The 25,402-nt window shown below is 37.2% G+C and overlaps 1 protein-coding gene across 5 annotated transcripts in view; it reads right to left on the reverse strand.

The window, feature by feature from the left end:
• SLC9A9 (solute carrier family 9 member A9) overlaps window positions 1-25,402 on the reverse strand; it is a 685,847-nt gene that overhangs the window by 499,333 nt on the left and 161,112 nt on the right. For all 5 annotated transcript variants that reach the window (XM_034996352.1, XM_034996353.1, XM_034996348.1 and 2 more), the window contains 2 exons: window positions 13,993-14,070; window positions 12,370-12,446 (listed from right to left, as the gene is read on the reverse strand). In XM_034996352.1, coding sequence (XP_034852243.1) covers window positions 12,370-12,446; window positions 13,993-14,070 — 155 coding nt within the window. The remainder of the gene's footprint in view (window positions 1-12,369; window positions 12,447-13,992; window positions 14,071-25,402) is intronic.

Consider the following 25,402-nt stretch of genomic DNA (forward strand, 5'->3'; position numbering starts at 1 on the left):
TGAGACCTAAGACTATATTTCTAATAAGCTCCAGGTGCTGCTGATGCTCCTCTAGGTCGAAGGATGCATTTTAAGTTGCAGAGTTGAGTGTAGCATACAAGCTCTGGAGTCAGTCACACCTTGGAAGTTACTTAGGCAATCTGAGTTTCAGACTTCTTACTTAAAAAAAGGGAACAATAGAAGTATCTATTTCTACTCTTTGTTGTGAAGATTAAATGAGATGATAAACGCAGAATGGTAAGTTCAAAGCCAGGAACATAGAAAATGGACCCAAAAAGCTAGCTCTTGTTGTAACTTGTTATTTCCACTACCTCTTTGTCAGTGAAAGGATATGCATTTCTCAAATCTTTTCATTAATTCACTTATTCACTTGGCAATACATTAACTCTTACTGACTCTTACTAAAAGTGAGGACATAACTAAGAGGTTAAGTCTACTAGGGAACATAAAACAAGGATGGAAGGGAATAGCACATGAGGTCCAAACTGTACTAGATTTGAAAGTCAAATGCAGAGTGAGCTTATGGTTAAAGCCAAAAAATTGATAGTCACTCATAATGGTCTTTATTTCTCTAAATCTGTTCAATAGCCATGACCTGTCAGTTCCATCTCCAAATCTTCTCTCAGATCCAACCAAGGAGTCTCTGGGTTTAAACTAACATCACCTCCTAACTCCTCTCTCGCATACTACCTCGACCTCTTCTCATCCATTTTTATATTCTAGTTAGAGTGACCTTTTAAAAATACATCTCCCCCATTTAGCACCCTGCAGCCTACAGAATCATGTCCAAACTCCTGAATAAGGTTTCAGGTTCATTGGCTAACTTCCCCCTCCACGACACCTTTATCTCCTACTCTTTCTTGTCCATGGTCTGGCCTCTCTGGACAAAAGGCAGAACTGAAGTTCCATCTTGCTATTACCCTCCCACATGCTATCCTCTCTGCCTGAAATGGCTTCTCCCAGATTTTTGCCTGGCTACCTCCTTGATATAAATGTAAGATCTCAGGTTACCAGTCATTTCCCCAGAAGCCTCTTCTGGCCCACTGAGTGTGCTCCCACGGCCCCTTCCACCCACCTCGTCATAGCTCTTACCACACCAGACCTTTCCCTCAAGTAGATCCTCCAAGTCTATGATCTCTTTGCACCATTCACTTCTTGCTAACACTCACGGCAGTTGTGCTTTTGCCCGCCTCATAGACTACAAGCTCCAGGCTACCTGGAGCTGGGCCATTTTCTTACTCATCAAGACTGCTCAATTGCAACACTCAGAAAATAAAATGTTGAAAATGAAACTATTTATAACATAATACAATATTCTTAGGACTAAAGGGAATAAAAGTTGTGCAAGACTCTTAGAGTTAAAATTTTCAATCTTTATTGAATGACTTAAAGAAAACAAAAAAGGGAGATATCAGATTTTAAGAACAAAAAGACAGTATCATATATATGTCAATTCTCCCTAAACTCATCTATGGATTTGATGCAATTCTAATCAAAATACCAACACAGTGAGTCAAAAAATTAGATGAGATTTTACAATAAAAGAAAAAGATCCAAATAGTTATGATACTTATGAAGAATAATACAGGGAAGTAAGATTTATCCTATTAGATATCAAGAGTTAATTACTAAAAGGCAGTAATAATTAAAATAGTGTGGTATTGTCACCAGGGTAGAGAAACTGATCATGAAGAAGTCTCACAACAGTAAGCATTAGTGAGGATGTGGTGCAATGGAAATGCTTACACATGCTGGTGGGGACACCACTTTTGGAAAACAATTCGGTATTGCAAATTCCACTCCAAGTTCATTACTTAAAGGATCTTCTACATGGGCCCCAAGGGTCTTGTACAAGAATATTCAAAATGGAAGCAACTCTGTCCATAGGAGAATAGGTATAGTGTGGAATAGTCATATATTTGTATATTATCAATAAAAGTGAATGAACTACAGCTGAAAACCATAACATGGATGGATTTTAGAAAAACTGTGAGTGGAAAAAAAGCAAATGGCTTGACAATGAAGAGTATGATAATATTTTTATAAAGCTCAAAAGAACATGGAAAAACTATAAATAAAATTCAGGATAAGATTTACCCCTAGGGATGGGAGAGAATGGAGAATAGGAAAGAACATACAGGTAAGTTTGAGTGTTTGGATAACATAGTTTATAGTTCAGTGAAGAATTCATGGGCTTCCGTATTTAAGAAATTCTTCAAGACCCTGGAAGGGTGCAATAAAATCCATGCGACATAGTTCCCTAACTTTATTTCTTCTTAAACTATTCAAGAAAAGTGAATAAGTTGCCAAGATCAAGCTTTTGCCATCTCTTAAGCTACCCCCTTTTCCAAAGCACCACCACCCGCCAAATGAATGGGGATGTGAACCAGGCTTGACATGACAGCCCCTTACAATGGAAGTGTAGCTATGGAAGAAACCCCCTCAGTGGAGATGCTGTTACATTTATAGCTAAAATGGCCACATTTCCACCTCCACATTCTCTTCATCACTGGTGGTAAAAAGAGCCAACTGAAGTTCTCAAATTAAATAAAACTTCTCCATAATTGCCTGCTCTAGCTGAGCAAGGGCCAATTTTCCATGAATGTCCTTTAGTAGCATAAAATATTAGTGAGCCATGCTCTCTAACTTATCTCCTTTGAGCTTTATATATATCTTTCCATAAAAATTTTATATCCAAACACAGAGCATTATAAGATACTTCTTAGTAGGTCACTTAAATCATCAGGCTAGGAATCCATTGTTACTGCTTTCAGAATATCAGGAAGCCTAACAGAAGAGGCCAGTGAGTTAGGCCCTCTATGGTTGACTTGATTTTCCATCATGTTTTCCTTTTATAATCATAGGTTTATTCCAGGTTGTGAATCCCATTTGCTACTCCAAGCTCTTACCTTGAAATCTCTGAAGATATTTTATAATTCCTTCCTGTGGTAGATTATTTGCAAATATGACCACAATAATTCTTCCCATCCCTGTATGCATACACCTTTGTAATGTGATTTCATCATACCTCCCCATCAAGAGCTGAAGCCTATTTCCCCATGCCTTGAATCTTGGCTGCTCTTGTGATAATCCTACCAATACAACATGGTGAAAGTGATATTATGTGACTTCTGGGACTAGGCTTTAAGAAGTCTTTCATTTCTGTTCTATCATCTTAGATTGCTGTCCCAAGACCACCATGGGAAAAAGCCAGGGCTAGCCTACTGGGAGATGAGAGGCTTCCATGGAACAGAGCTGAGTCCCCAGACCAACTAGCCAAGAGTCAGAATCAGCCACCAGACATTTGAGTGAGCCTATCTTAGACCACCTGATCCCAGTCAAGCCCCAGATGACTGTGGTCACATAAGTGACCCCAGATGAGAACCACAGAACTCCCAGCTGAGTCGAACCTAAACTATTGAGCCACAAAATTATGAATAAAATGGTTGTTGTCTTAAGCCAGTAAGTTTTGGGAGTGGTTTGTTACAAAGCAATAGATAACTGAAACCCTTCCCTTGTTTTTTTAATCTTTTATCCCAATGGGGTGTGGTGGTGGTGGTGGTGGGGTGTATGTGTGTGTATAAAGGCTTAGCCACATTTACTATAGCTCTTCCATCAGATTTTGGACACGTTGAGAAAACTGCTGATTCTGTGCTTGAGGATACTGAAGAATGAAGGTAAACTGGATAATTCCAAGACTTGAATATTTCATTTAAAAGGAATCCCATAGCTAGAATCTTTTAGTATAGATTGTTTAATAATGAGACTTCTCAGGTAAATTCTTTTCTCAGAAAGAGTATGTTTCAATTACTCTTATACATTTTTTTTCTTTCATTAGCAGACATTTCTTTTTTCACCTTAACAGTCTAACATATTTTTTTCCTTCTACATGACATTCAACATTTCTTAATTTGGAGTTAGGTTTTATTTGCTTTCCTTTTTGATTCTTTCAGAACTTATTTTTCTCTGTCCTGTTCTGTCATTCTCATCCCTGACATCTTCTAAGGGTGTGATAGTAGAACTATACATTAGATTGGAGACTAATGCAAAGATCCATATGGCTCTGACAACTCCTTTACCTCCAAGCTACCTCTCTGATGTTCTCCACAGTCCCCTCCATTCTACCTTTTGTTTCTTTTCATTAAAAACTTCACTCTCCTCTCTGCTACCAGAAATACAGTCCATGCATGCTGTGATATGGAGATAAGAAACCACACTGCTAAGCAGCTTGGGCTATACTTGACAGATTAGAGATTATTTTTTCTTATTTGGCTGTGTCAGGGCAGCAGTGTATTTATTTTTCTCTTTGACACTAGTGACAGCTATTACTGTGCCAGCTCCGAATCCAGAGAATAAATGAATGCACAGAGGAGGCGTGGGGCCTTCCAGTCTGACTCAACACAGCCTCCCCGAACTCTGTTTTGCAGTCTACTAAAAATGGAGTCTCAGAGAGCAGCAGCCTAGGCACTGTCTCATGGGATGATGAGAAAAACATGGTTGGGAGGGAGGGGGAGGGAGAAAAGAAAAGGAAGAAAGAAGGTGGAGATAAATGAGAGAAGAGAAGAAAAATATAGGGCTTTGTGGTTGATAAGAATTAACCAGGGGGATACTGGCAAATACACTCTTGGCGCCTTTGCCTCCCTGCTACTGCCTGCCAAACTGACTTGTTCTTATTAAAACACACAAAGAGAAACAATAAAAGAATCAGTGTTTCCCAGAAATGGAAGGAAGCAGTATTATCAAGCAGAGTTTTGCAAATCTATTAAAAAACTCCTTCTATTTGTTTTTTCTTTTATTTTCTTTTTAACATAATTGATACATGCAAGAGAATATATACAAAATATATGCAAGTTATATAAAACACCTGAAAACACACTGCAATCCATGAGCCACAATATTACCAATAGCTTCTTTCCTCTATGTGTTTCTTTCCATTCCATTCTTTTCCCTCTCCCCCAGAAATTACCACTTCTCTGAATTTTTGTTTTGAATTCCGTCCTTATTACACAGATGCATATATGCCTTCTTACCTACATGTATGCATGCTTAATACTGTTTAATCTTCATCATCTATGGACATTATAAAAATGTTGTCATACTGCATGTAGTCTTATGGGACTTGATTTATTGATCTTACATTAAGTTTCTGAGATTCATCTACACTATCAAAAGCAACTTTATTTCATTGTTTTTTACTGCTGGGTAATATCATGTTATACAGATTTATGTGCTCATTCTCCTTTTAGTGAAATATGAGTTATTTCCAAGTTTTTGCTATTGTGAACAATGCTTCTACAAATATTTTTATATGTCTCCTAGTGCACATGTGCAAGTGGGCTCCTAAGGAAAATACTAAGAAAGAGTATTAGAGTTATATGCATGCCAACATGAACAAAGTATAAAGAATATATTTATAAACTTAAAAATTATACACTCCTAGATATGTACATTAGAGTAACTTTATAAAAGTTAAAAAGTAATAACAGGTAATCCTGAAGAAGAGCATCCTTTTTGCCTTATCCTATAAGATACAAAGACTTATAATGAAGCTATAGCAATTAAGACAGTGAGATATTAGTGCAGAGATGGATTATAGACCAAACAAAGAGAATTAAGGGTCTAGAAACAGAAACCACAACACATAGTACAAGAGGCATAGTAGATCCTGGGGAATGGCAGGACTAGACAATAAGTGATGTTAGAATAATTAGTTATCTATCTGAAGAAGAAAAATTGATTGTCTATTTTGTATCATGTACAAAAAAATCAGTTCCAGAAAGTGAAACTACTGTAAAAGGCAAAACTCTGAAACACTTCAGAAGAAAATATATTTCTGATTCTGGGGTAAGAAAGCCTTTGTTAAGCAAAACACAAAAATGCTAACCATAAAAGAAAAAATTTATATATTTGACTACATTAAATTTCAGAATTTCTGTTCAATAAAAGACATCATGAGCAAACTAAAAGCATAAGACACAAACTAGGAGAAAATATTTGCAACATACATAGGAATATGGATTAACATATAAAGAAATATGGCAACTCAATGAAATATGAAACATATAAAGAAATGTGGCAAATTAATGAAAATATGACAAAACAATTTAGCAGGAAAATGGAGAAAAAGTTTGAGTACGTATCATATGAAAATACAATCAACTTCATTAAGAATCAGGGAAATACAAATAAAGACCACAATATAATAATTTCATTTCACATCTATTAGATTGCCAAAAAAATTAAGAGGAAAAATTGGTACAATTGCTTTGGAAAATGATCTGGGATTATTCTGTAAAAACGAATGTTCACTTATAGACCCTACCACCTGGCATTTCTTTGTTTTTTCTTTTTCTTTTTTTTAAAGATTTTATTTATTTATTTGACAGAGAACGAGAAAGAGAACACAAGCAGGGGGAGTGGGAGAGGGAGAAGCAGGCTTCCCGCCGAGCAGGGAGCCTGATGTGGGGCTCAATCCCAGGACCCTGGGTCATGACCTGAGCCGAAGGCAGACGCTTAATGACTGAGCCACCCAGGCGCCCCTCACCTGGCATTTCCACTCTTAGGTATACATATGGGATGGCCACCAAGTCTGGGAACACAGATAAATACATAATAACTGGTTTATTGTTATTATATTATAGCACATGATAAAATAATGGCATGCATATTTCCAGACTTTATAATCACCCTGAATGCAGCCTAGAGACTTCTTCAGTTCTAATTAAATATGATGATATGTAAAATCCTTCCCATCCCAACTATCTCTGCTCAGGCTCTTGAAAACATACTAGTTCTTTGTGTTTGTGGATTGCAATTCTCTAGAAAAATCTGACTAAACAGTGAAATCTATGCAGACTCTTTCCAGTGAAAATTCATGGAGAATCTAAGGAGATTCACTGCCTCCCCAAAGTCTTTCTATACCATTTCAGGATCCGTGTTTTCTGGGTTAAGAATTCTCTTCTGAGCCATTCTCTTTCCAGGGCTAAAATTTAAGGAACTGAGGTATGGCTTGGCCTCCATCTAGGAACTATACCTGTTCAGGTTTTGATTCCAGACTAGCAAATGTGTTCCTTCTTCCAGGTTTAGGAGTCAGCATTTTGAGAATACTGACACTCACCATACCTTATCCTAGTTAAGGACAGAGCAGCAGCAATTCCAGAACCAGAGCCAAGGGTACTTAGGCCTAAAGGTCCCCAGGTCAGCAGGCATTATACCAGAAGGCAGGGCAAGAGCTTCCATGAGGCCCCTTCACTCATATGCCTGATGGACAGATGGGCAGAGTGTCAGGCTCAGCTTCTATGGTGTGCATATAAGGAGCCCAATGGGAAAATCAATACTCCTGAGGAATGTTGATATGAATAATATAAACAACCTCACATTCATGAATCCAGGTTATTCAGAGCAGGTTACCCAGAGTCCAGCAATTCTAACCAAGTAAAATGAATTCCTATCATACCTCTAACTGCCTCCATTAGGAAAAGACAGGTACCATTTCTACTTTGCAATTATATTTACAGCTCATTCTTAAATATTCAGATTTTTTATAATTGTCAGCCATCATGATAAATGTAAGAATGTGAAATTATTGAGGATATGATTTGTCTGACATATATAATTACTAATTGCAAAACACGATAGAAATGTAAAGTATCATATTAGGAAAAGGAGCAGGATAAGGAGATTCTAAGATTGTGTGTTTTGAAGTAAGACTGGGTTTGCCATTTACTACCATTCACTTATTGTGCAATCTTGGGCAAATCTCAACCACAGCATCTTTCCATGTAAAGTAAGGATAATAATAATAATACCTATCCCACAGGGACACTGTGAGAATAAAATGAGACAATGTAAGAAGCATAGATCAGTGTCTGGCACATGGGATGAGATTTAAAAAGTAAGTTATTCTTAAAATTAACACCCCATTCTTCATTATTTAGATCCATGTCCCTTTCTCCAAGTATTTTTGAAATTATAGAATTTGTTTTAATTCTTCACTTACAGAAAAACTAAAAAGAATATAATTTTCATTACTCTTAAAGAAGTATCTCATGGGAACTAATGAGTTCTAAGGACAAAATGTATATGCTGATAGTAAGCATTAGATAAGTTGCCCTTTTGATGATACATACATCTGTGTCATACACAAGGGTAGAGACATAGGGCCAAAGATAAAGGCACAGCTTCCAAAGATGGAGGAGATGAATAAAGAAATACTTCAAATATATGGGTTTTATTTAAAAACAGAGATGTAGGGGCGCCTGGGTGGCTCAGTCGTTAAGCGTCTGCCTTCAGCTCAGGTCATGATCCCAGGGTCCTGGGATCGAGCCCCGCATCGGGGTCCCTGCTTGGTGGGAAGCCTGCTTCTCCCTCTCCCACTCCCCCTGCTTGTGTTCCCTCTCTCGCTGTGTCTCTCTTTGTCAAATAAATAAATAAAATCTTTAAAAAAAAAAAAAACAGAGATGTAGTTAATATTTTTCTTAAATGGTAAGATGGGGAGAGGACTATAAAAGATGGTTGAATTCTTTAAGAACACTAAAAAAAACTAAAATTAAAATTTTTCTAAAGTTTCTCTGATTTTATTGTCAGAAGTGATATTGTTAAACTTTGTCATGAAATATAAAAGATGGTTTGCATCTGATTTCTGAAATGACATGAAGTTAATAAAACTTAATGCAGAATTATTTTCATTCAAATGGACCCAATGATCTGAATTCCTATAAAGCATCTGAGTCCAGATCTAAAGCCAACCTGTAGTTTGATTCGATCCAGTCCTCACCTATAAGAGACCACAGCCCACTAGCTCAGTTTTCATTCATGTCCCATAATCACTCTTCATAGCCTTCACATTCTCATAAATTCCTGATGCCAGGCTTCATTGCTGTCTGTCAGGGGATTCTCCAGCATTTCAGTTTCCACATTCTCTTACACAGCTCTAAGAAACCTGCTCTCCTGCTTTGAATCTGATGTAATGTTCCCCACACCCACCAGGACTAACGCACTTGATGGCATGGAAAATCCAACTACCTCATCCCCTTCAGCTAAATGACTACTCAGAATCTACCTCCTCTATGAAATTATTCTCAGTCCAATCTAGGACTGTCCTGAATCTCTCCTTCTGCTCATTTCATGCAAGTATGAATATATCTGCATAAACCCAGGCATTCCTTTTTCCTCTCAAAAATGTGAATTCCTTTTGAATGGGATTCCCAAATAAAAATCTTTCATATCTGTGAGAACTCCTATGGGGCTAATGAAGAAACATGTGGTATGCTAGTGAATATTGACTGATTTATTCAATTTTATTTTTTAGTTTAATGTTTTACATTCTATTTTTTAGTAATGATAATAAATAGAAGTAAAGCACATTTTTGGCATTGAGAATTTGACTCTGGAGCCAAACTATTCAGTTACTAATGCCAGCTCTATTACTTACACTGTGTTCTCTCTAAACTTCAGCTGTCTCAGCTGTTAAATGAGGGTAATAATAGTATCTACTTAATAGGATTATCTTGAGGATTGAATTAGATAATCTATGTACTTTTAAAAAGGGTATACTTCATATAAAGCACTCAATGAATGTTTGTTGTGTTGTTTTTATTACTATTAATTTATCAGGAAAGCATAACCACTCATTTTCTAGGGTTTGAGTGTATGTTTGAATGACTCATACAATGAGAGTCACTAACTTGCGTAAGTGTCAGTTTGGCTTGAATTCAAGTTTGTGCCTTTCCTTCAGAAGTTCTGAAATTGTATCTGGAGATCAACAGCATAAAAATAAATTCTTGTTTCTCATCCCACAGGACCCAAAACAATTGGACTTGCCAATACTCTATTTCTGCCCATAGGACGAGTATGAAGTCACCCATCACTTCCAAGGGGTTAAATCCAAAGGATACTCCAATTCCTGTCCCATTTGACCTCCTTGTGTTAGACACCGTCTACCCTCCCTTTCCCTCTTCCTTTGACTTCCAGACACATGTCCTGCTTATTTTCTTCCTGTATCTTGCGCCTAATACTTCTTAGTCCTTTGTGGTTATCTCTTCCCTTTCTTCAGATAGTGCTGTTGCCCAGGTAAATTCCTTCTCACTCCATACACTTACCTTTGATTACTCCATTATCTCTCAGGATTTCAACATGTTGATGACTCCATATCCATCTTTACTGCCACTTTCTGAGGCCAGGTCCTTATTATTCCAACCTAGCTTATGGAAATTGCCTCTTAAATTGTCCCCTGACTGCCATCTTTTCCCCACTTTAAAATTTCTCCTTCACACAACAACCAGAATGACCTTCCCAAAGTATAAATCTGACCTTGTCACCATCAAGCGAAAGCTCTTTAATGGTTTCCTTTACTTTACTGGAAAAGACCTTAAAATCTTTAAACTACCTATCCCTTCTATACTTTAATGACCCACATTACGAAGGCACCCTACAAGTTTTTGTTTTTCAGATAATGCCAGTTCAAACAAAGCACATGGTTCTAAAAGTTTTCCCAGGGCTATACTTTTTATTCAAATCACTTTCCATCAAAAATTATTGATTGCAGCCTTAGAATCAGAAGAGGTTATCAACTCCAGTAAATGAAATTTACCAAATCTCCCTAACTGAATTTTTTTAGAAAAGTCAATTATACACACACACACACAACATTGTTGCTCTTTTTCAAAAATAGATTATAGAATTCTCATGATGGTGAAAGCATATTGTATAAATACATACACTTAAGTATACTTAAAATCAGTTAGACAAAGGAAACAGGGTAATAATGAAAACTGACTATTACATAATTTAACAGCATTGTCCATAAGTTTAGAATTTAGATCCATTATACATTTCAGATCCTCATATTATAGAACTGCTAACCATCAATATTTGCTAGAAACTGATGAACATTGTTGAGAGTCCACACATCTCAGAGCCATCTGTCAATGTGTATGAATGGTGTAGAGGAATGTACAAAAAATTGCTAAAGAAAGAGGGGATGATGGTAAGACCTGCTAAGTCAGGAGTCAAAAAGTCTGAATTTTGTCCTGACCATGGCTCTACTTTATATATATTTCTTAAGACAACTGATTAGAGTTTCAAGATGTTACTTTCTTCATCTTCAGAATAAGGTGCTTTAATTACACAAATCTCGAAGGCCTTTGCCAGCTTTGAAATTTGAATATTTAGTTATGGCATACCAACAGAATAGAACAACTCTCCTCTAAACATGCTTTGAGAAGGATAAAATCCATGTTTGCCTCTTAGTCACAGTTTAAACACCTCTTAGGTTCCAGACTTAATGAGACTCCTCAATCTATATCCCTGGCAAGCCTCCACCTTCAAGTGCTAAAATCTTTAGCTTCCTCACTACCCTAACTATGCTGGACATTTTCATAATGTAGTCTGACTCATTCTAGGCTTGAAGCAATAAAAATTTAACAGAGAATTCAACATAACCCACCCCCCTGCTTTCAGGTCCAAGTAATGATACCTCCTTAGTCTTCCAGTGACACACACTAAATACTTCGTAAGGGAAGAGCTGGATAAGTGACTAGCATGTGTTTTTAGCTTCAGTTTCTTACATTAGGGTTATAATAGCTGTATGCAGTAAAATTCAAGGGTAGAGTTGGCTGTATCAGACAATTTAAGACATCCACACCATCATAGTCATAGCAGCGGAACATGTTTTCCGCAGTGGAGATTTAATGTATTGGATAGGATTATAAGTGAATTGGATTGGCTTCACCATTTTATATCATATTTTGCTTTGTGATGAGCTGCAAGCCAGAGTCTATAGAGTTAGACTTGGGGGCTTAGCAACATAACCAATAAAATATAGTGAGAAAAAAGCAAGGCTGCATTCTATAGCATATCAACTGAAAAGCCATCCCAGCATTAAACAGCTCTGCTGATATTTGGAGATGTCTGTCTCAGACTGTCCTCTTACAAACCTTCCCTAGAGAGCAAACCCTTGACATGTAGCTACTATTGTACTCCTGTCTAATACAGGTAGGGTCCTGCAAAAAAGATGAAAAAAGAATGTAGTGTGTTTACCTGCATTATTCAAGCAAAAAAAAGGGGGGGGGGCGAATGCAATGTGATTCACATAACTCAAGCCAAGTTATCCACATTCCCTAAGTCAGAGGTCCAAAACTCACAGAGAAAATCCAGCAACCTAATTTCAGTTTGCTTTGATTTGAAGGCTTATGTTTGTCAGAATACATATAAACCTTGGAATTGAGTCAGAAGAAATGTGTAAAGATGTAATATACAGAAAAAGGTAGACAAATCACCCAGTCAGTGTGAGTCCAGGAAAAGTGAGATTCCTCCCACAGATCACTGGCCCCACAGCCACCGGGAACTTGAGCTCTGAATGTCACTTACCCTATGACGATACAGGAGATGGCAGTTCCCAAGAAGGCATATGTTAAAATAGATCCTAAGTTTTGAAAAAAGTGTCTCTGGGGAGAAAAGAATATTTTATATAGTACATCCATATATTTTGTTACTGTAACAGGAAATAAAAATAAATGTATGCACTTTCACAGCCCCTCTCTTCCCTCACTGTGTAGGCAAATTTTATTTTTGAGCCTTAGTTCCTGGCCTTATTGTACAGATAAGGCTGAACCTATTTATACTGCAAAGGACAGAGGTTTCTCAGAGAAATGGGGGAACAAATACATCAGAAAATGACAGGATAGAGAGGAGAGAATGACTGCCAGAACCGGCTGGACCCGAGAGAGAAAGTAAAGAACTGGGGCAATGTCCATGCAGGACTCTGGAATGATTAACAGAAGACAAAGCTTTTAAGAAATTTAGTTGTCAGTGGAACCCATTTAGCATTTTAAAAATACTATTCTAAAAGATTTTAGTTGCCTTTTGACTCATTGGCTCTCTGACTTATATTTCTTCTGAGTGTAATGAAACAAAACTTTATCACCTACAACAATTTATTTTAGTGAATCACACAAAACGATGCCTAGTATTAGGGCTAGGGATAAGGAAGGATGACCTGAGGAAATCCAGCCTTCTAAGACTTCTCAAATGCTGGCTTGGGAAAACTCTCTTCCAGTTCTCTAAGTGGGAGCTGAGTAGTTAGAACTGACAGCAAGAGGGAGCCTGGAGTACACAAGAAAATCAGGTCTGTTCTGAACAAGCCGCCTTGACTGCTGGAGCTGACAGGCCAAAGGGATGAGAGCCTCAGGAGTCTCTGGGGTGGGGTATGGGCAGCAGAAAAGCAGCTATACTACCTCTGCATCTCAAAATTCAAACACACCCGAGCCTCAATCTGAGGCACAGGAAATGCTAGCACTTAAACTATTAAGGGAATTACTAATCTATGAAAAGTGCACATTCAGGCGGTACCCAAATAACGTCAGGCAAGAGCACAAAAGCTACAAGACTGGACTTCCTTTCTATGAACATCAACAGCTGAGTATTAGCAAGTAGCTTGAGTTTTCACCCTGACTGATAAACCCAGTGTCTATCCCAATTAACAGCTAACTCTTTGGTTACAGTTATCTAGAATAATATTATCCAATAGAAATATAATGTTAGCCACATATGGCATTTAAGATTTTTCTAGTATCCAATTAAAGTAAGTTTAAAAAAAAGCAAAATGAATTTTGGTAATATATGTCTTATTTAACCCAATATATCCAAAATATTATCATTTCTACATGAAATCAATATCAAACATAATGGAGCTATTTTACATTCTTTTCAAATACTAAGTCTGTGAGATCCAATGCATATTTTACACTTAAAGCACGTTTTCATTCAAACTAGCCACATTTCAAGGGTTTAATGGCTGCATGTGGCTAATGGCCAATGCAGAGCAGAGCAGATTTAGAAGAATTCTAAGTGTGTCAGATTGGAATCTGTATCATTTAATCTAAGATAATGATATCCTTATGAATTAAATAAGCTCATAATTGTTTCTTCATTAGTGCTGGTACAATTTTCTGCTTAATGGTAAAGGAAGAAAATAATCACTGTGTTATTTACCTTCTTTAGGCTGTATCCTGCGTGAAATATAATTGGTGGCAGTAAAACATTGAAGAAGATTTCTGGATCAAATGTCATCTGCCAGAAAAGATAAAAGTGCAGTTAGGAAGATGCTCCTTTGGGTCACTAAAAAAATGTGCTTTAACAATACAGTTATAGTCACCTCGGCTAAGTTTGTATGAGGTATATTAACATGCTATTAAATTAGCACAGATGAAAATAAGAAAAAATGCAAACTTAGAAATTCATAAATGCAATGTAACCATGAAGTAATATTTTCAATGTAAAACCTATACCCGATTTTATAGCTAATAACAACAACAATTCAATAAAACCTCTCTGGGCAAAGAAAACTCTTTGCATTTATTTTGGTTAGTTGTCCACTTTTCACATTTTAAATGTTTTCATTCTATTTTATTTTTTTCCGGTCCAAGAAATTTTCTGGCAGTGCTCAAACATTTTAGCTTCTGACAAGAGTTTATTTAAACTTTTACCAAATAAAACATCTTTAAAAATTTGGTCTTAGTTTTCCCTACTTTATCCCATTCCAGAGTTTAAAATGTTTTCCAGACTCTGTGGAAAAATATATTGGAAAGCGCAAATGGATTTTTCTAGTATTTGTTTATTGGCTTTTACTTAAATGTTAAAGTTGGCCAAAAAAAATTACTTGATGTGAAATACAATGAAATGAAATATGTAATCAAATATCCACTATTTGCTGGGAAGTCTGAAAATGAAACTCTTTTAATCTTTAAAATCTCACTTAGACTCACCGTCTTCTTTCTCTACCCCCCTCCCCAAACACACACAAAGTCATTCATTATTTACCACTAGGGCTTTTTAACCATTACAGTACTCATCAAAATCTTTCAGATACATGGTTTCACAGCTATAATATTTAATTTTCCCTCCCTTTTTTGCCTTAATTCTAACTCATCTCTGATGTTGGATCTCAGAAGCTGCTCTTCTCTGAAATCCATTTTGATTTCCCCAGTTACTTCTGTGCTCTTTTAGCACTTTGGAGCCTCCTTCTCCCCTTCTGTAACAGTCCCTCAACATTACGCATGTAATGTTTGGGAAGGAGTGGGTGCGGGAAGTAGGGGTCACTTAACTCAGCCAGGGCCCCATAAACTTAGTCATCCATTGATGCTACAACTGCTTGTATCAATGAGCATTCAGGTAGATCAACTACGGCCCATCCATAGCTCTCTGTGCCTGAGTTTCTTCATCTTTAGAATGAATATAATAATGTGATACCTAATTTTAAGGTGGTTGTAAAAATTAAATCACTTAATATTCGTAAAGCCCTTGTAGCACTGCCTAACATCTAGCAAGAATTTTAAGTATTTATTACTAAAGAAAATAAAATATTTTTCAAGCTGTTAGGAACTCTTGAAGGTTATGGCTGTGTAAAATTTGGGCAAAGATACTACATTTCCTTCTAAGTTTGTTCTTTCTTCTAAGATTATCTGTATACCATTACTGATCTATTTTTATGAGGTCCCTTTGAAAGTGTATCAATTGCATATTTGAAAGTTTTTAGCAAAGAGATATATTTCTGAGTGTTGCAGGAATGAAGCAATGCAGCTGTGATCATCTGGAAGAAAAAAGTACCCTGGCACAAACATTTTGGACAGAAAATCCCTTGCCTCAGCAGTTTTTCTGCAAAAATCAGGTTAATCACTCAACCAGAACATTTCAATAATCAGAATGCCCCATTCCCTGCATGCAGGTTAACTAATGTGCTATTGAATTATATTTTCTGGAGCACCCAGATGAAACTGGCAGGCTGAGAATGGCATGCAGCATACGAGGATTTATTTGTATATACAAAACAGATTTGTGTTCCTTTCAGACTTGCTATAAGCTTAGGAACTGCTAAATCAGAGTTCTGGGAGTAACTCCAAACCCAGACAATTTCTCAGAAATGGCAGGATCTGCTGCTGTACCAGTCTCCAGATGGCGATTCCACATGTCATTTTCCTCAAATTTTGTGTTCAAATCATGGCCTTGGAGGTGAGACTGTTTTTAAGGCCCAAACAATTAAAATTTTTCAATATAATTTGAGGGGGAAAATCTAAGACAAGTGAAAACAGAAAGCTAGAAATATTTCAGCTAAAGACCTTAGTCCTCTAAGATAGAGAACTTAAAGACCAGCCCTGTCCAATAGAACTTCCTGCAATGATGGAAATACACTATAATTGTACTATCCAATATGGTAGCCACTAGCCACATAAGCTAGTAAGCAACTGAATTGCAGGCTAGTACAACTGAGGGGCTGAATTTTTTATTTTCACATCTCCTGAGTGGTAGCTGGCAAATGCAATTATCCCCATTTTTCAGGGACAGGAGAAGAAATGAATGGCATGCTCAGTGTTAATTAGTGTGACAGGCATATCACTGAGAATTGAGTGTATATTCATAGGCAGACTAAATGTGTAGTTTCTGAGGAAACAGCTGGCTAACATAACTACTTAGAACAAGATGTAGGAGTGTTTAAGAGGAGTTGGGACTCAGAAGTAGATTTTATTATTTTGGTAATTCCTGATTCCTTTGGAAAAGCAGAAGTGGTTAACACAATAATGTGTTCAATCATTTTCAATGCTTTTTTCATTAAAAATTTAATAAGTTTCTTCTTTGCTACAAAGTACTTAAAGATATATGATAGATACAGTGAATTCATGAAGGCTATAGCTAAGAAAGGAAAGATAATGTGCAAGCACAGTAAAAGGCATGGGGCTAGGCTGTAATTCAGAGTTCTGTAGGACAGAAACACCATTCTGGGCTTGCTAACCCTGCAGGGAGGGTTGATGTTCAGGCAGCATATGAACTGGGTTTTGAAGGATGGATAGGAGCTTATCCATGGGGCACCACCATACAGAACATGATCCTTAGTCTGCCCTGGGGGCAGTGGGCCAATTCACCAAGCCACAGAGGAAACTGGTAGCTTCCTGGAGTTTCATTTATACTCAACAGCAGATGATTTGAAACATTTTAAATATTAAAATAAATGCAGACATAGTCAAAAAATCTCAAAAAGTCTGTATGTGCTCTTACTATAAATAGGAGACTTCAAAGAAAACTTGGCTGGCTCAGGGTAGGCAGCTTTGAGACATACCTAGAGACAGCTCAAGAGTGTGCATTTGTTTTCCTTTGCCCTAAGTTATGCTTTTGATAGGAGGTACCAGACACACTTGGGAAATAGAAATAGACAATGCAAAGCTCCTGAGGGATAGAGGAGGAATTTAATGCAGATGGATATTACCTAGACTATGAGATCTCTCTGATCCTGTGGAGATGGATTTAAGCTACACTCATTCAAAATTGGAGAAAGTAGAAATGTTTTATACAAGTAGGATTAAACAATAAAGTGGCCAGTGGGAATATAAATTTGTATAACCTCTTAATAGGGTAATTTGGCAATAGGTATCCAAATGTTAAATGTCCTTACCATTTAATTCAGCAATATCTCATCTGAGAATTTATCCTACAGATATGCTTGTACATGTATGGAATGACATAAGGATAAGAGCATTCACTAGAGATGAAAGAATGAAAAAAAATGTTGGGGATAATTAAATCATGAATTGGTTAAATAAATTATGGTGTAATTCATACAACTGAATACTATATAACTTTTAGAAAGGCCAGGGAAACTGTCTATGCATTGAAATGGTTGCTCTCTATAATTTGTTGTCAAGTCAAAAGAGCAAGGTATAAGATCAGCATGTCCGGTGCATATAACAAAGATTGCTATGGGCTCACCATACCCCATTTCATTTTTGTCCTTGTCAGACACCTAGACTTCATTTCCTTGTAGTCATATGACAGAGATCTAGCCAATTAAATATGTACAAAAGGAATATAAATTATTTTCAAGCCTGGTCCCTGAAAACCCCCTAAATCTTTCATGCTCTATTCCTTTCTTTGTTGCTCATATAGAGCATCTGGCAGAGGGCTCATATCCCGAGGGACTGACAGAGCCAGTAGGTTAAAGGAAGTTGGGATGATTAATGGCTACTGGAGAAGACTATAGTTCTCTCGTCACTGGCCCAAAGGCCCTACTGCATTGGGACATGAGCAAGAAATAAACCATTATCATGTTAAATCATTGAGATTTGGGGATAGTTTGTTAAGGCATTTTGCCTATTCCAAGATTTGTGCAAAAAAAGGGGATGCAGAATATTTACATATATATGTAAATATATACATATTTATATGTACACACACACACATACACACGCACGCACGCGTGCACACACACATACACACAAACTAATGGTTGCCTCCAGTGAGGCTAGGAAAGAGAAACTGGTAGCAGAAAAGAAAGGTAGAAGTTGGAAGAAGGATTTTCTGTATATTTAGTGAGCAGGTGATTATCTTTGTCCTGGCTTCATATCTATAAATACAGACATGATCGCTTCTCGGCCTTTTGGCTAAGATCAAGTATAAATACAGAGATGACTGCTGCTTAGAGCAGTACATCCCAGCATTTTCCCCATCATGACACAGAAAATGATTATATTGGGTCAATAGGGGTAAACTGTGGAAAAATTAGGGTCCTGGTAAGACTACGCAGGACTGAAAGGATTAGACTTGGGCCTCTGACTATCCTTAGCCCAAGCATGAGGGGATTGAAATGTCGTGGCCCACCTGTAACCCATCAGCCCACCAGCTGAGGAGCGCTGTGCAGGATTTAACACTCTTGGCCCTGGTCCCACCTTCCACTCACTCATCCCCAGGAAACAGAGAGTGACTACTCTGATTACTGAGTTGGAAAAAAAGGAATTGAGTGTATGCAGCTCAGTGCTGTCCTCTCTCCATGTTGGAATCAGCCTGCTTGCTGAGAGTAGATGTCCCTGGCTCCACCCAGACCTAAGCTTTATAAGAGCAAAGCCCAGCAGGAAGGCCCATACACTCCAGCTGAGTCTGTAGGTAGGTATGTAAGTCTTTCTAGTTCTAGAGAAAGATGAGCAAGCCAGCTCAAAAACCAATCCTCACTATTTCAACTAGTTTTTGATCTCCATCTTTCTCACTTTTGTACTTATGTCTCAATTAGTTATAAAAGAAATGTAATTAATAGAGAAAAGAGATGATATTGAATCACCTCTTCAAGATTCTAACTTACTATTTTGTATCTTTTGAACACTGAGCTATGTGAATGTATTACCTACTCAAAAAATAAAGTCTTTTTTTTTTTTTTTTAAGAAGATGTCTTGGGCAGATTAATTTGGAGGGGCCTCAAGATTGGCCTGAATGAAGTGAAACCACTGTGAAGCTGCAATTACCAAAATGAGTCAAGGCAATGACCATGTGAATTCAGGTGGCCATGACAGAATGGAAAGAAAGAAACAAACCCAAGAGACATTCATTCATTCAACAAGTATTTACTTAGAATAAGCCAGGCATGTGGCAAAGAGGATTAGCAGGGTTTGCAGGTAAAATAGAGCAGCAAAAATGAAAAACTCCAAAGAAATCTATGTTTTTTGCTGCCTGGATGAATTACTGAGAGAACGTGGTTGGGAGGAGCTGATGTGGCAGAGATTAAGACAGGTCAGAAAAGCCGAGGGCTAATTGACACCTTTGCTCATTGAGTCCAAGGTGTCTGGGAGACACTTGAAAGTCTGTGCTTGGAGGAAGGTCAAGGCCAAGAAGAAATGATCCAGAATCATCAGCATAGAGGAAATGATTTGACAAGTTTAGTTGAGATCTCTGAAAGAGTGAGCACCATAGAGAAGAGAAGAGGACCAAGGAAAGAATCCTGGAATTGGGAAGAAGGGCACTACCAGGGAGGGAGACAATGAAGAAATAATCAGAGAATGGGAGAGAATGGAGCTCAGGGCCACAGAAAGTGAGGAAGAAGTGTAGTGTAAGAAGGAGGTGCTACTCTCTAACTCAGGGATGCCAGATTTAGCCAATAAAAATACAGGATGACCAGTTAAATTGGAACTTCAGATAATTCTTTTTCAGAATAATTCCTTAGTACTACATCTGGGACATACATTTCTCAATTATTAATTATTTATCTGAAACTCAATAAGTAGAGAGAGAGACAAGAATGAAAAACCCCAGAATGAACCTGTGTTTAGCACCTGGCTGACTGAGGGAACAGCAGCAGAGCAGCTGACTCTACCTATCCAACTCTGATGTCCATGGCTGCAAAAAGGGGTTTGAGAGCTGAGAAGAAATCCTTCGGGTTTCATAATTAGGAAGTTGTTGCTGATCCTTTTCAATTGATTTTCAACCAGAAGTGGGTACAGAGAGTTAAAGGAAAAGTGAGTGATGAAAAAGTGAAGCAGTGGGTTCTTGGCCTCTCGTTTGGGAGGTTTGGTGGGGTCCTTCGGGAACCCGATAAATGGCTGGTAGATGAGATGGAGAAATAGAGAGGAAACAAAGAGGCAAAGACCACAAGAAAAGGAGGCAGGAGAGGAGATCAAAACATAGAATGGTAAGGGCATAAGTTTAGGGAGGTAAGGAAGTGACATGAGCAGCAGAAAGATAATTCATGTTTTCTTAAAAATGGGGAGAAATCCTACCCTTGACATTCAAATCTGTGGGACAGCCACATTACAAAATGGTTATTCACAGTAAAAAGCATTCTTCCATTCTTCCAGATGTTTCTTTCAGAGCCCTTGTATATGGCAAGCATACAAGCTTTAACCTCATGTAACTGATGTTTAAGAAGTGCTTAATACCACAGACACACAGGCTGTCAGAGGGAGAAGCTGCCTTGGAGGTCAGCTGATCTTGGGGTCTGCAAACTGATCTCTGCCAATGCCTGGGCTGCGTGAAGGGAGCAGGTTGACAGGAAGTGAGAACAACTGCTCTGGGGCCTGCCCTGCATCTGCCCTCCCGTTTCTGCCTGAGCAGTTTTGATTTTACACATTGTGAAGAAGTGTCAGATTTTCTTTAAATGAAGGGTTCCTCTACTAAAAAATGTTTTAAGCCCTGACCTAATATTGTCCCCCTGACCTAATATTGTCCCCCAGTTGGGGGGAGGGGAGGTTAGTGGGCCACTCAGAGGCAGCACTGAGCTTAAAAATCCAAGGTCAGTGGGCCACTCAGAGGCAGCACTGAGCTTAAAAATCCTAAACCACAGCTGTTTCTCTTTTACGACGTTTATGTTCTTAATTTTGCTTCAAATATCTTAAATGATGTCTCAGAGTTAAAGTCCTTCCCTCCACCTCTCCCTCAAAGTGAGCAATACCCTGAAGTTAGAAAGTGTTTTTTCTTTCCATGACTATGTTCTGATACTTCACATATATGTGTCCATAAGCAATAATTGATATTATTTTTAGTATAGAATATTATAATCAGTATTTTTTAAAAATTTTACAGAAACTTAATATACATATAAATATTATATTGCATTTGTATTTTAAAAGTTTACAGAAATTTAACCATAAACATCCTTTTGCATCCGTTTCTTACATTCAATATTATTTTTAAAGGCTTATCTATACTAATACATGTGGATTTTGTCCGTTCACTTAGACTGCTGTATAGTGTTCTATTGGATAAATGTATCATCGTTTTTTCCCTCCTTTCTTATTTTTTGCTATTACTAAAAAAAATTCTATGGATATTCTTGTACTTAAGTGCATGCATGTGAAAGATTCTCTACAAGAGGAAAATACCTAGAAGTGGGCTGGATGATAAGGTGTATGAATCTTCAACTTTAATACATATTGGCAAATACTTTATTTTTTATTTTTTATTTTTTTTAAGATTTTATTTATTTATTTGACAGAGAGAGACACAGCGAGAGAGGGAACACAAGCAGTGGGAGTGGGAGAGGGAGAAGCAGGCTTCCCGCCGGGCAGGGAGCCTGATGCGGGGCTCGATCCCAGGACCCTGGGATCATGACCTGAGCCGAAGGCAGACGCTTAACGACTGAGCCACCCAGGCGCCCTGGCAAATACTTTAAAGTGGTTACACCAATTTTGAATCCTACATGAGTGTATAAAAGTATTTCCCCACATCTTCCTCCACATGCTAGTTGGGTAAGTATGAGCTGTTATCACATTATTGTTTACTTTGCATTTCCCTTTATGAAATGAGCATATCCCTAATGAAATGAGCATATTTTCCTTGTTTATTGATCTTTTGTGATATCTCTTTAGTGAATTTTTGGATCATATCTTTTACCCACTATGACTTTTTCTTGCTAATTAGTTTGTCATAAAATCGTGTTACTATTATGTTTTGGTTATTTATATTTCAAATATATTCTTCTAGTCTGTCATCTCCTTAAACTGTTCACTCTTGTCTTTTAATGCTGTTATTGGTCTTTTTCATGCAGAAATTTATTTTATTTAATTAATTAATTTATTTTTTAAAAGATTTTTATTTATTTAACAGAGAGAGCACAAGCAAAGGGAGAGAGAGGGAGAAGCAGGCTCCCTGCTGAGCAAGGAGCCCGATGTGGGACTCAATCCCAGGACTCTGGGATCATGACCTGGGCCGAAGGCAGCCGCTTAACTGACTGAGCCACCCAGGCGTCCCGAAATTTTTTTTATTTTAATGTAGTAAAACTTATTACATTTTTACCTGTGATTTCCACTTTTAGTAACTTCTTTAAGAAAAAATCTGTCCCTGTCCTAATGTCATAAATATATTTTCTCCTAAAGTTTAATAATTGGTTGTTTATAATTGAGTCTTTAATCCATCTCAAGTTTACTCATTATATGATGTGAAATAGTAGTCAAATTCTTTTTTTTCCAAATAGCCAATTTTCCCAGAAATATGTATAGGTATTTGGTAGTTCATCCTTTCCCACTGATTTCAGTTGGCTCTTCTCTCCAGTGCTTTTTCAAAGATCCATAAGACATTCATTTTAATAAATATTTGATATCTATTACTCAATAGCCTATTTAATAATTCAAATATAAGAACAGCTTTATACACACAGGTATTCACTGAAGCATTATTTACACTAGCGAAAATTTAGAAACAACTCAAAACTCAAGCACATTTATATCCATTAACCTGAATTTTTAAAAGCCTGAGGAAATGGTAAGTTTATGATAATAAATAAAGCAAGTTACAAAGTTTTAGAGACCATATGATTGAAGCCACACAGAAAAAAATATATGTAAAAAGACTAGATAGAAATTGATTTAATTTATAGTGGTTGCATAATGTTGTAGGACTATTTGGATTCTTCCTTAAAGGAAAAAAAAAAAAAAAAACACCTTTCCAGTCCTTCCCAAATGAACATCTTGTAAAGTTATCATTTAGAATTATGAAAATTTGAAATAGAATGGAACCTTTATAAGGATTAAGGGATAATAAAAGGTGATAAATAATATGTGAGGGAAAATTAAGAATTGAGGACCCAGATTTGTTATGATTTTTCAGTAGGATAAAATATCTAAAAGGCCTGACACAGAATCAGGCAAGTGAGCAATAAGTGCTCCTTAAATAGTTAACCCATGTCATGTCCAATCTATTGAGTTATTTTCATTCTTTTCCAATATTACTGGAAAGCTGAGAATACTTCCCCCCCAATTAGAATACCTAGTATTATGAATGCTAATGGTTAAAAATTGTGGACCACTGAAATATAAGCATTTTTGCACTGCAGTTCATAGAAGCAGAACTAAATTACAGAGAAATGGCAAAAGGAGAACTTTTAATAGGAGAGAAAATTTTAATAATCATAAGTTATCACTGAGAAATTATGAGAATATTATACCACAAAATTATGTTCACTTTTGAAGTAAGTAGAATTCTGGAAGTTAGAAATACACTTTGAACATCATACATGCAAAAGTGACAGATATAAACACTGGCATTTCATTGGAGGTAGGTAGTGTTTACAACTCCAGGCAAAATTAGGTGGAGAATTGAGAACAAAGCATTTTTAAAATTAAATATTTAACTTGGCAGTAGGGAGTTTTGAAAAGAACATTGAACTCTGAGTCAGAAGACCTAGTCTTAAAACCAGTTCTGTCACAGATCAATCTTGATCAAGTCACATAAGCTTTCAGAACCTGTTTCCTACTCTGAAGCATGGGGTAATATCTGTTCACCTCATGGAATAACGGTGAGATTGAAATGAACAGTGCAGGGGCACCTGGGTGGCTCAGTTGGTTAAGTGACCAACTCTGGTTTCAGCTCAGGTCATGATCTTGGGGTCATGGGATTGAGCCCTGTGTAGGGCTCTGCACTTAGTAGGGAGTGTGCTTGAAATTCTGTCTCTCCCTCTCCCTCTGCGCTCCCCCCTTTTGTGCACACACTCCTCTCAAATAAAATAATTAAAAAAAAGAAATGGACAGTGCAATAAGAAAAGCCTTTGTATATAATAAACTACCTTGGAAGAGGGAATGCACAGTCATAATTTAGGGAGGGCCGAAGTTCAGAGTCTGTCTTCCTCACTTATAGACTCGTACAGTTACCACTTGTTAATTAATCATAATGATAGTTAATAATAAAAATAACAACTGACGTTTCCATAAAGTTGTTGCAGTTTGAAAAGGTGCTTTCATATACAGTCTCTTAGGTTTCTTCACAACAACTCTCTGAAGTATTCTGAACACCCATTTTTACAGAGGTGAAACCAAGATTCAGAGAGTTAAGTGACTTACCCAAAGTCACATACCTTGTAAGTAGCAAGACTTAAGACTCAAACCCTGCGTTACCACTGCTTTATTGGTAATAATGCTAACAAAGCTAATAGGTAATATACTTTGAACACTTACTATGAGCAGGCACTACTCTTTTGTTTTTTAATTGAAGTATAGTTGATAAACAATGTGACATTCAGGTATACAACAAAGTGATTGGACAACTATACATTATGCTATGCTCACCACAAGTGTAGCTACCTTCTGTCACCATACACCGTGACTACAGTTTCATTGAATATATTTCCTATGCTGTACCTTTCATCCCCATGACTTATTCATTCTATAACTGGAAACCTGTACCTCCCACTCCCTTTCACCCATTTTGTCCATCATCCTACCTACCTCCCCTCTGGCAACCATCAGTTTGTTCACTGTATTTATGGATCTTTTCTATTTGTTTGTTTGATCATTTGCTTTGTTTTTTAGATTCCACATAAAAGTGGGATGTAGTATTTATCTCTTTCTGTCTGACTTATTTCACTTAGCATAATACCCTCTAGGTCCATTCATGTTGTCATGAATGGCAAGATCTCACTCTTTTTAATGGCTGAGTAATATTCTATTCTCTCTCTATAGATACCACATCTTCTTCAATCATTCTTCTATCAATGAACACTTAGGTTGCTTCCATATCTTGGTTATTATAAAAATGCTGCAGTGAATACAGGGATGCACATATCTTTTTGAGTTAGTGTTTTTGTTTTCTTTGGGTTAAATACCTGGTAATGGAATTAATGGATTATATGGTATTTCTGTTTTTAATTTTTTGAGGAACCTTC

This window comes from Mirounga leonina, unplaced genomic scaffold (assembly GCF_011800145.1).
Source record: "Mirounga leonina isolate KUSES-001 unplaced genomic scaffold, KU_Mleo_1.0 Mir_115, whole genome shotgun sequence".
NCBI classification, from domain to species: Eukaryota; Metazoa; Chordata; class Mammalia; order Carnivora; family Phocidae; genus Mirounga; species Mirounga leonina.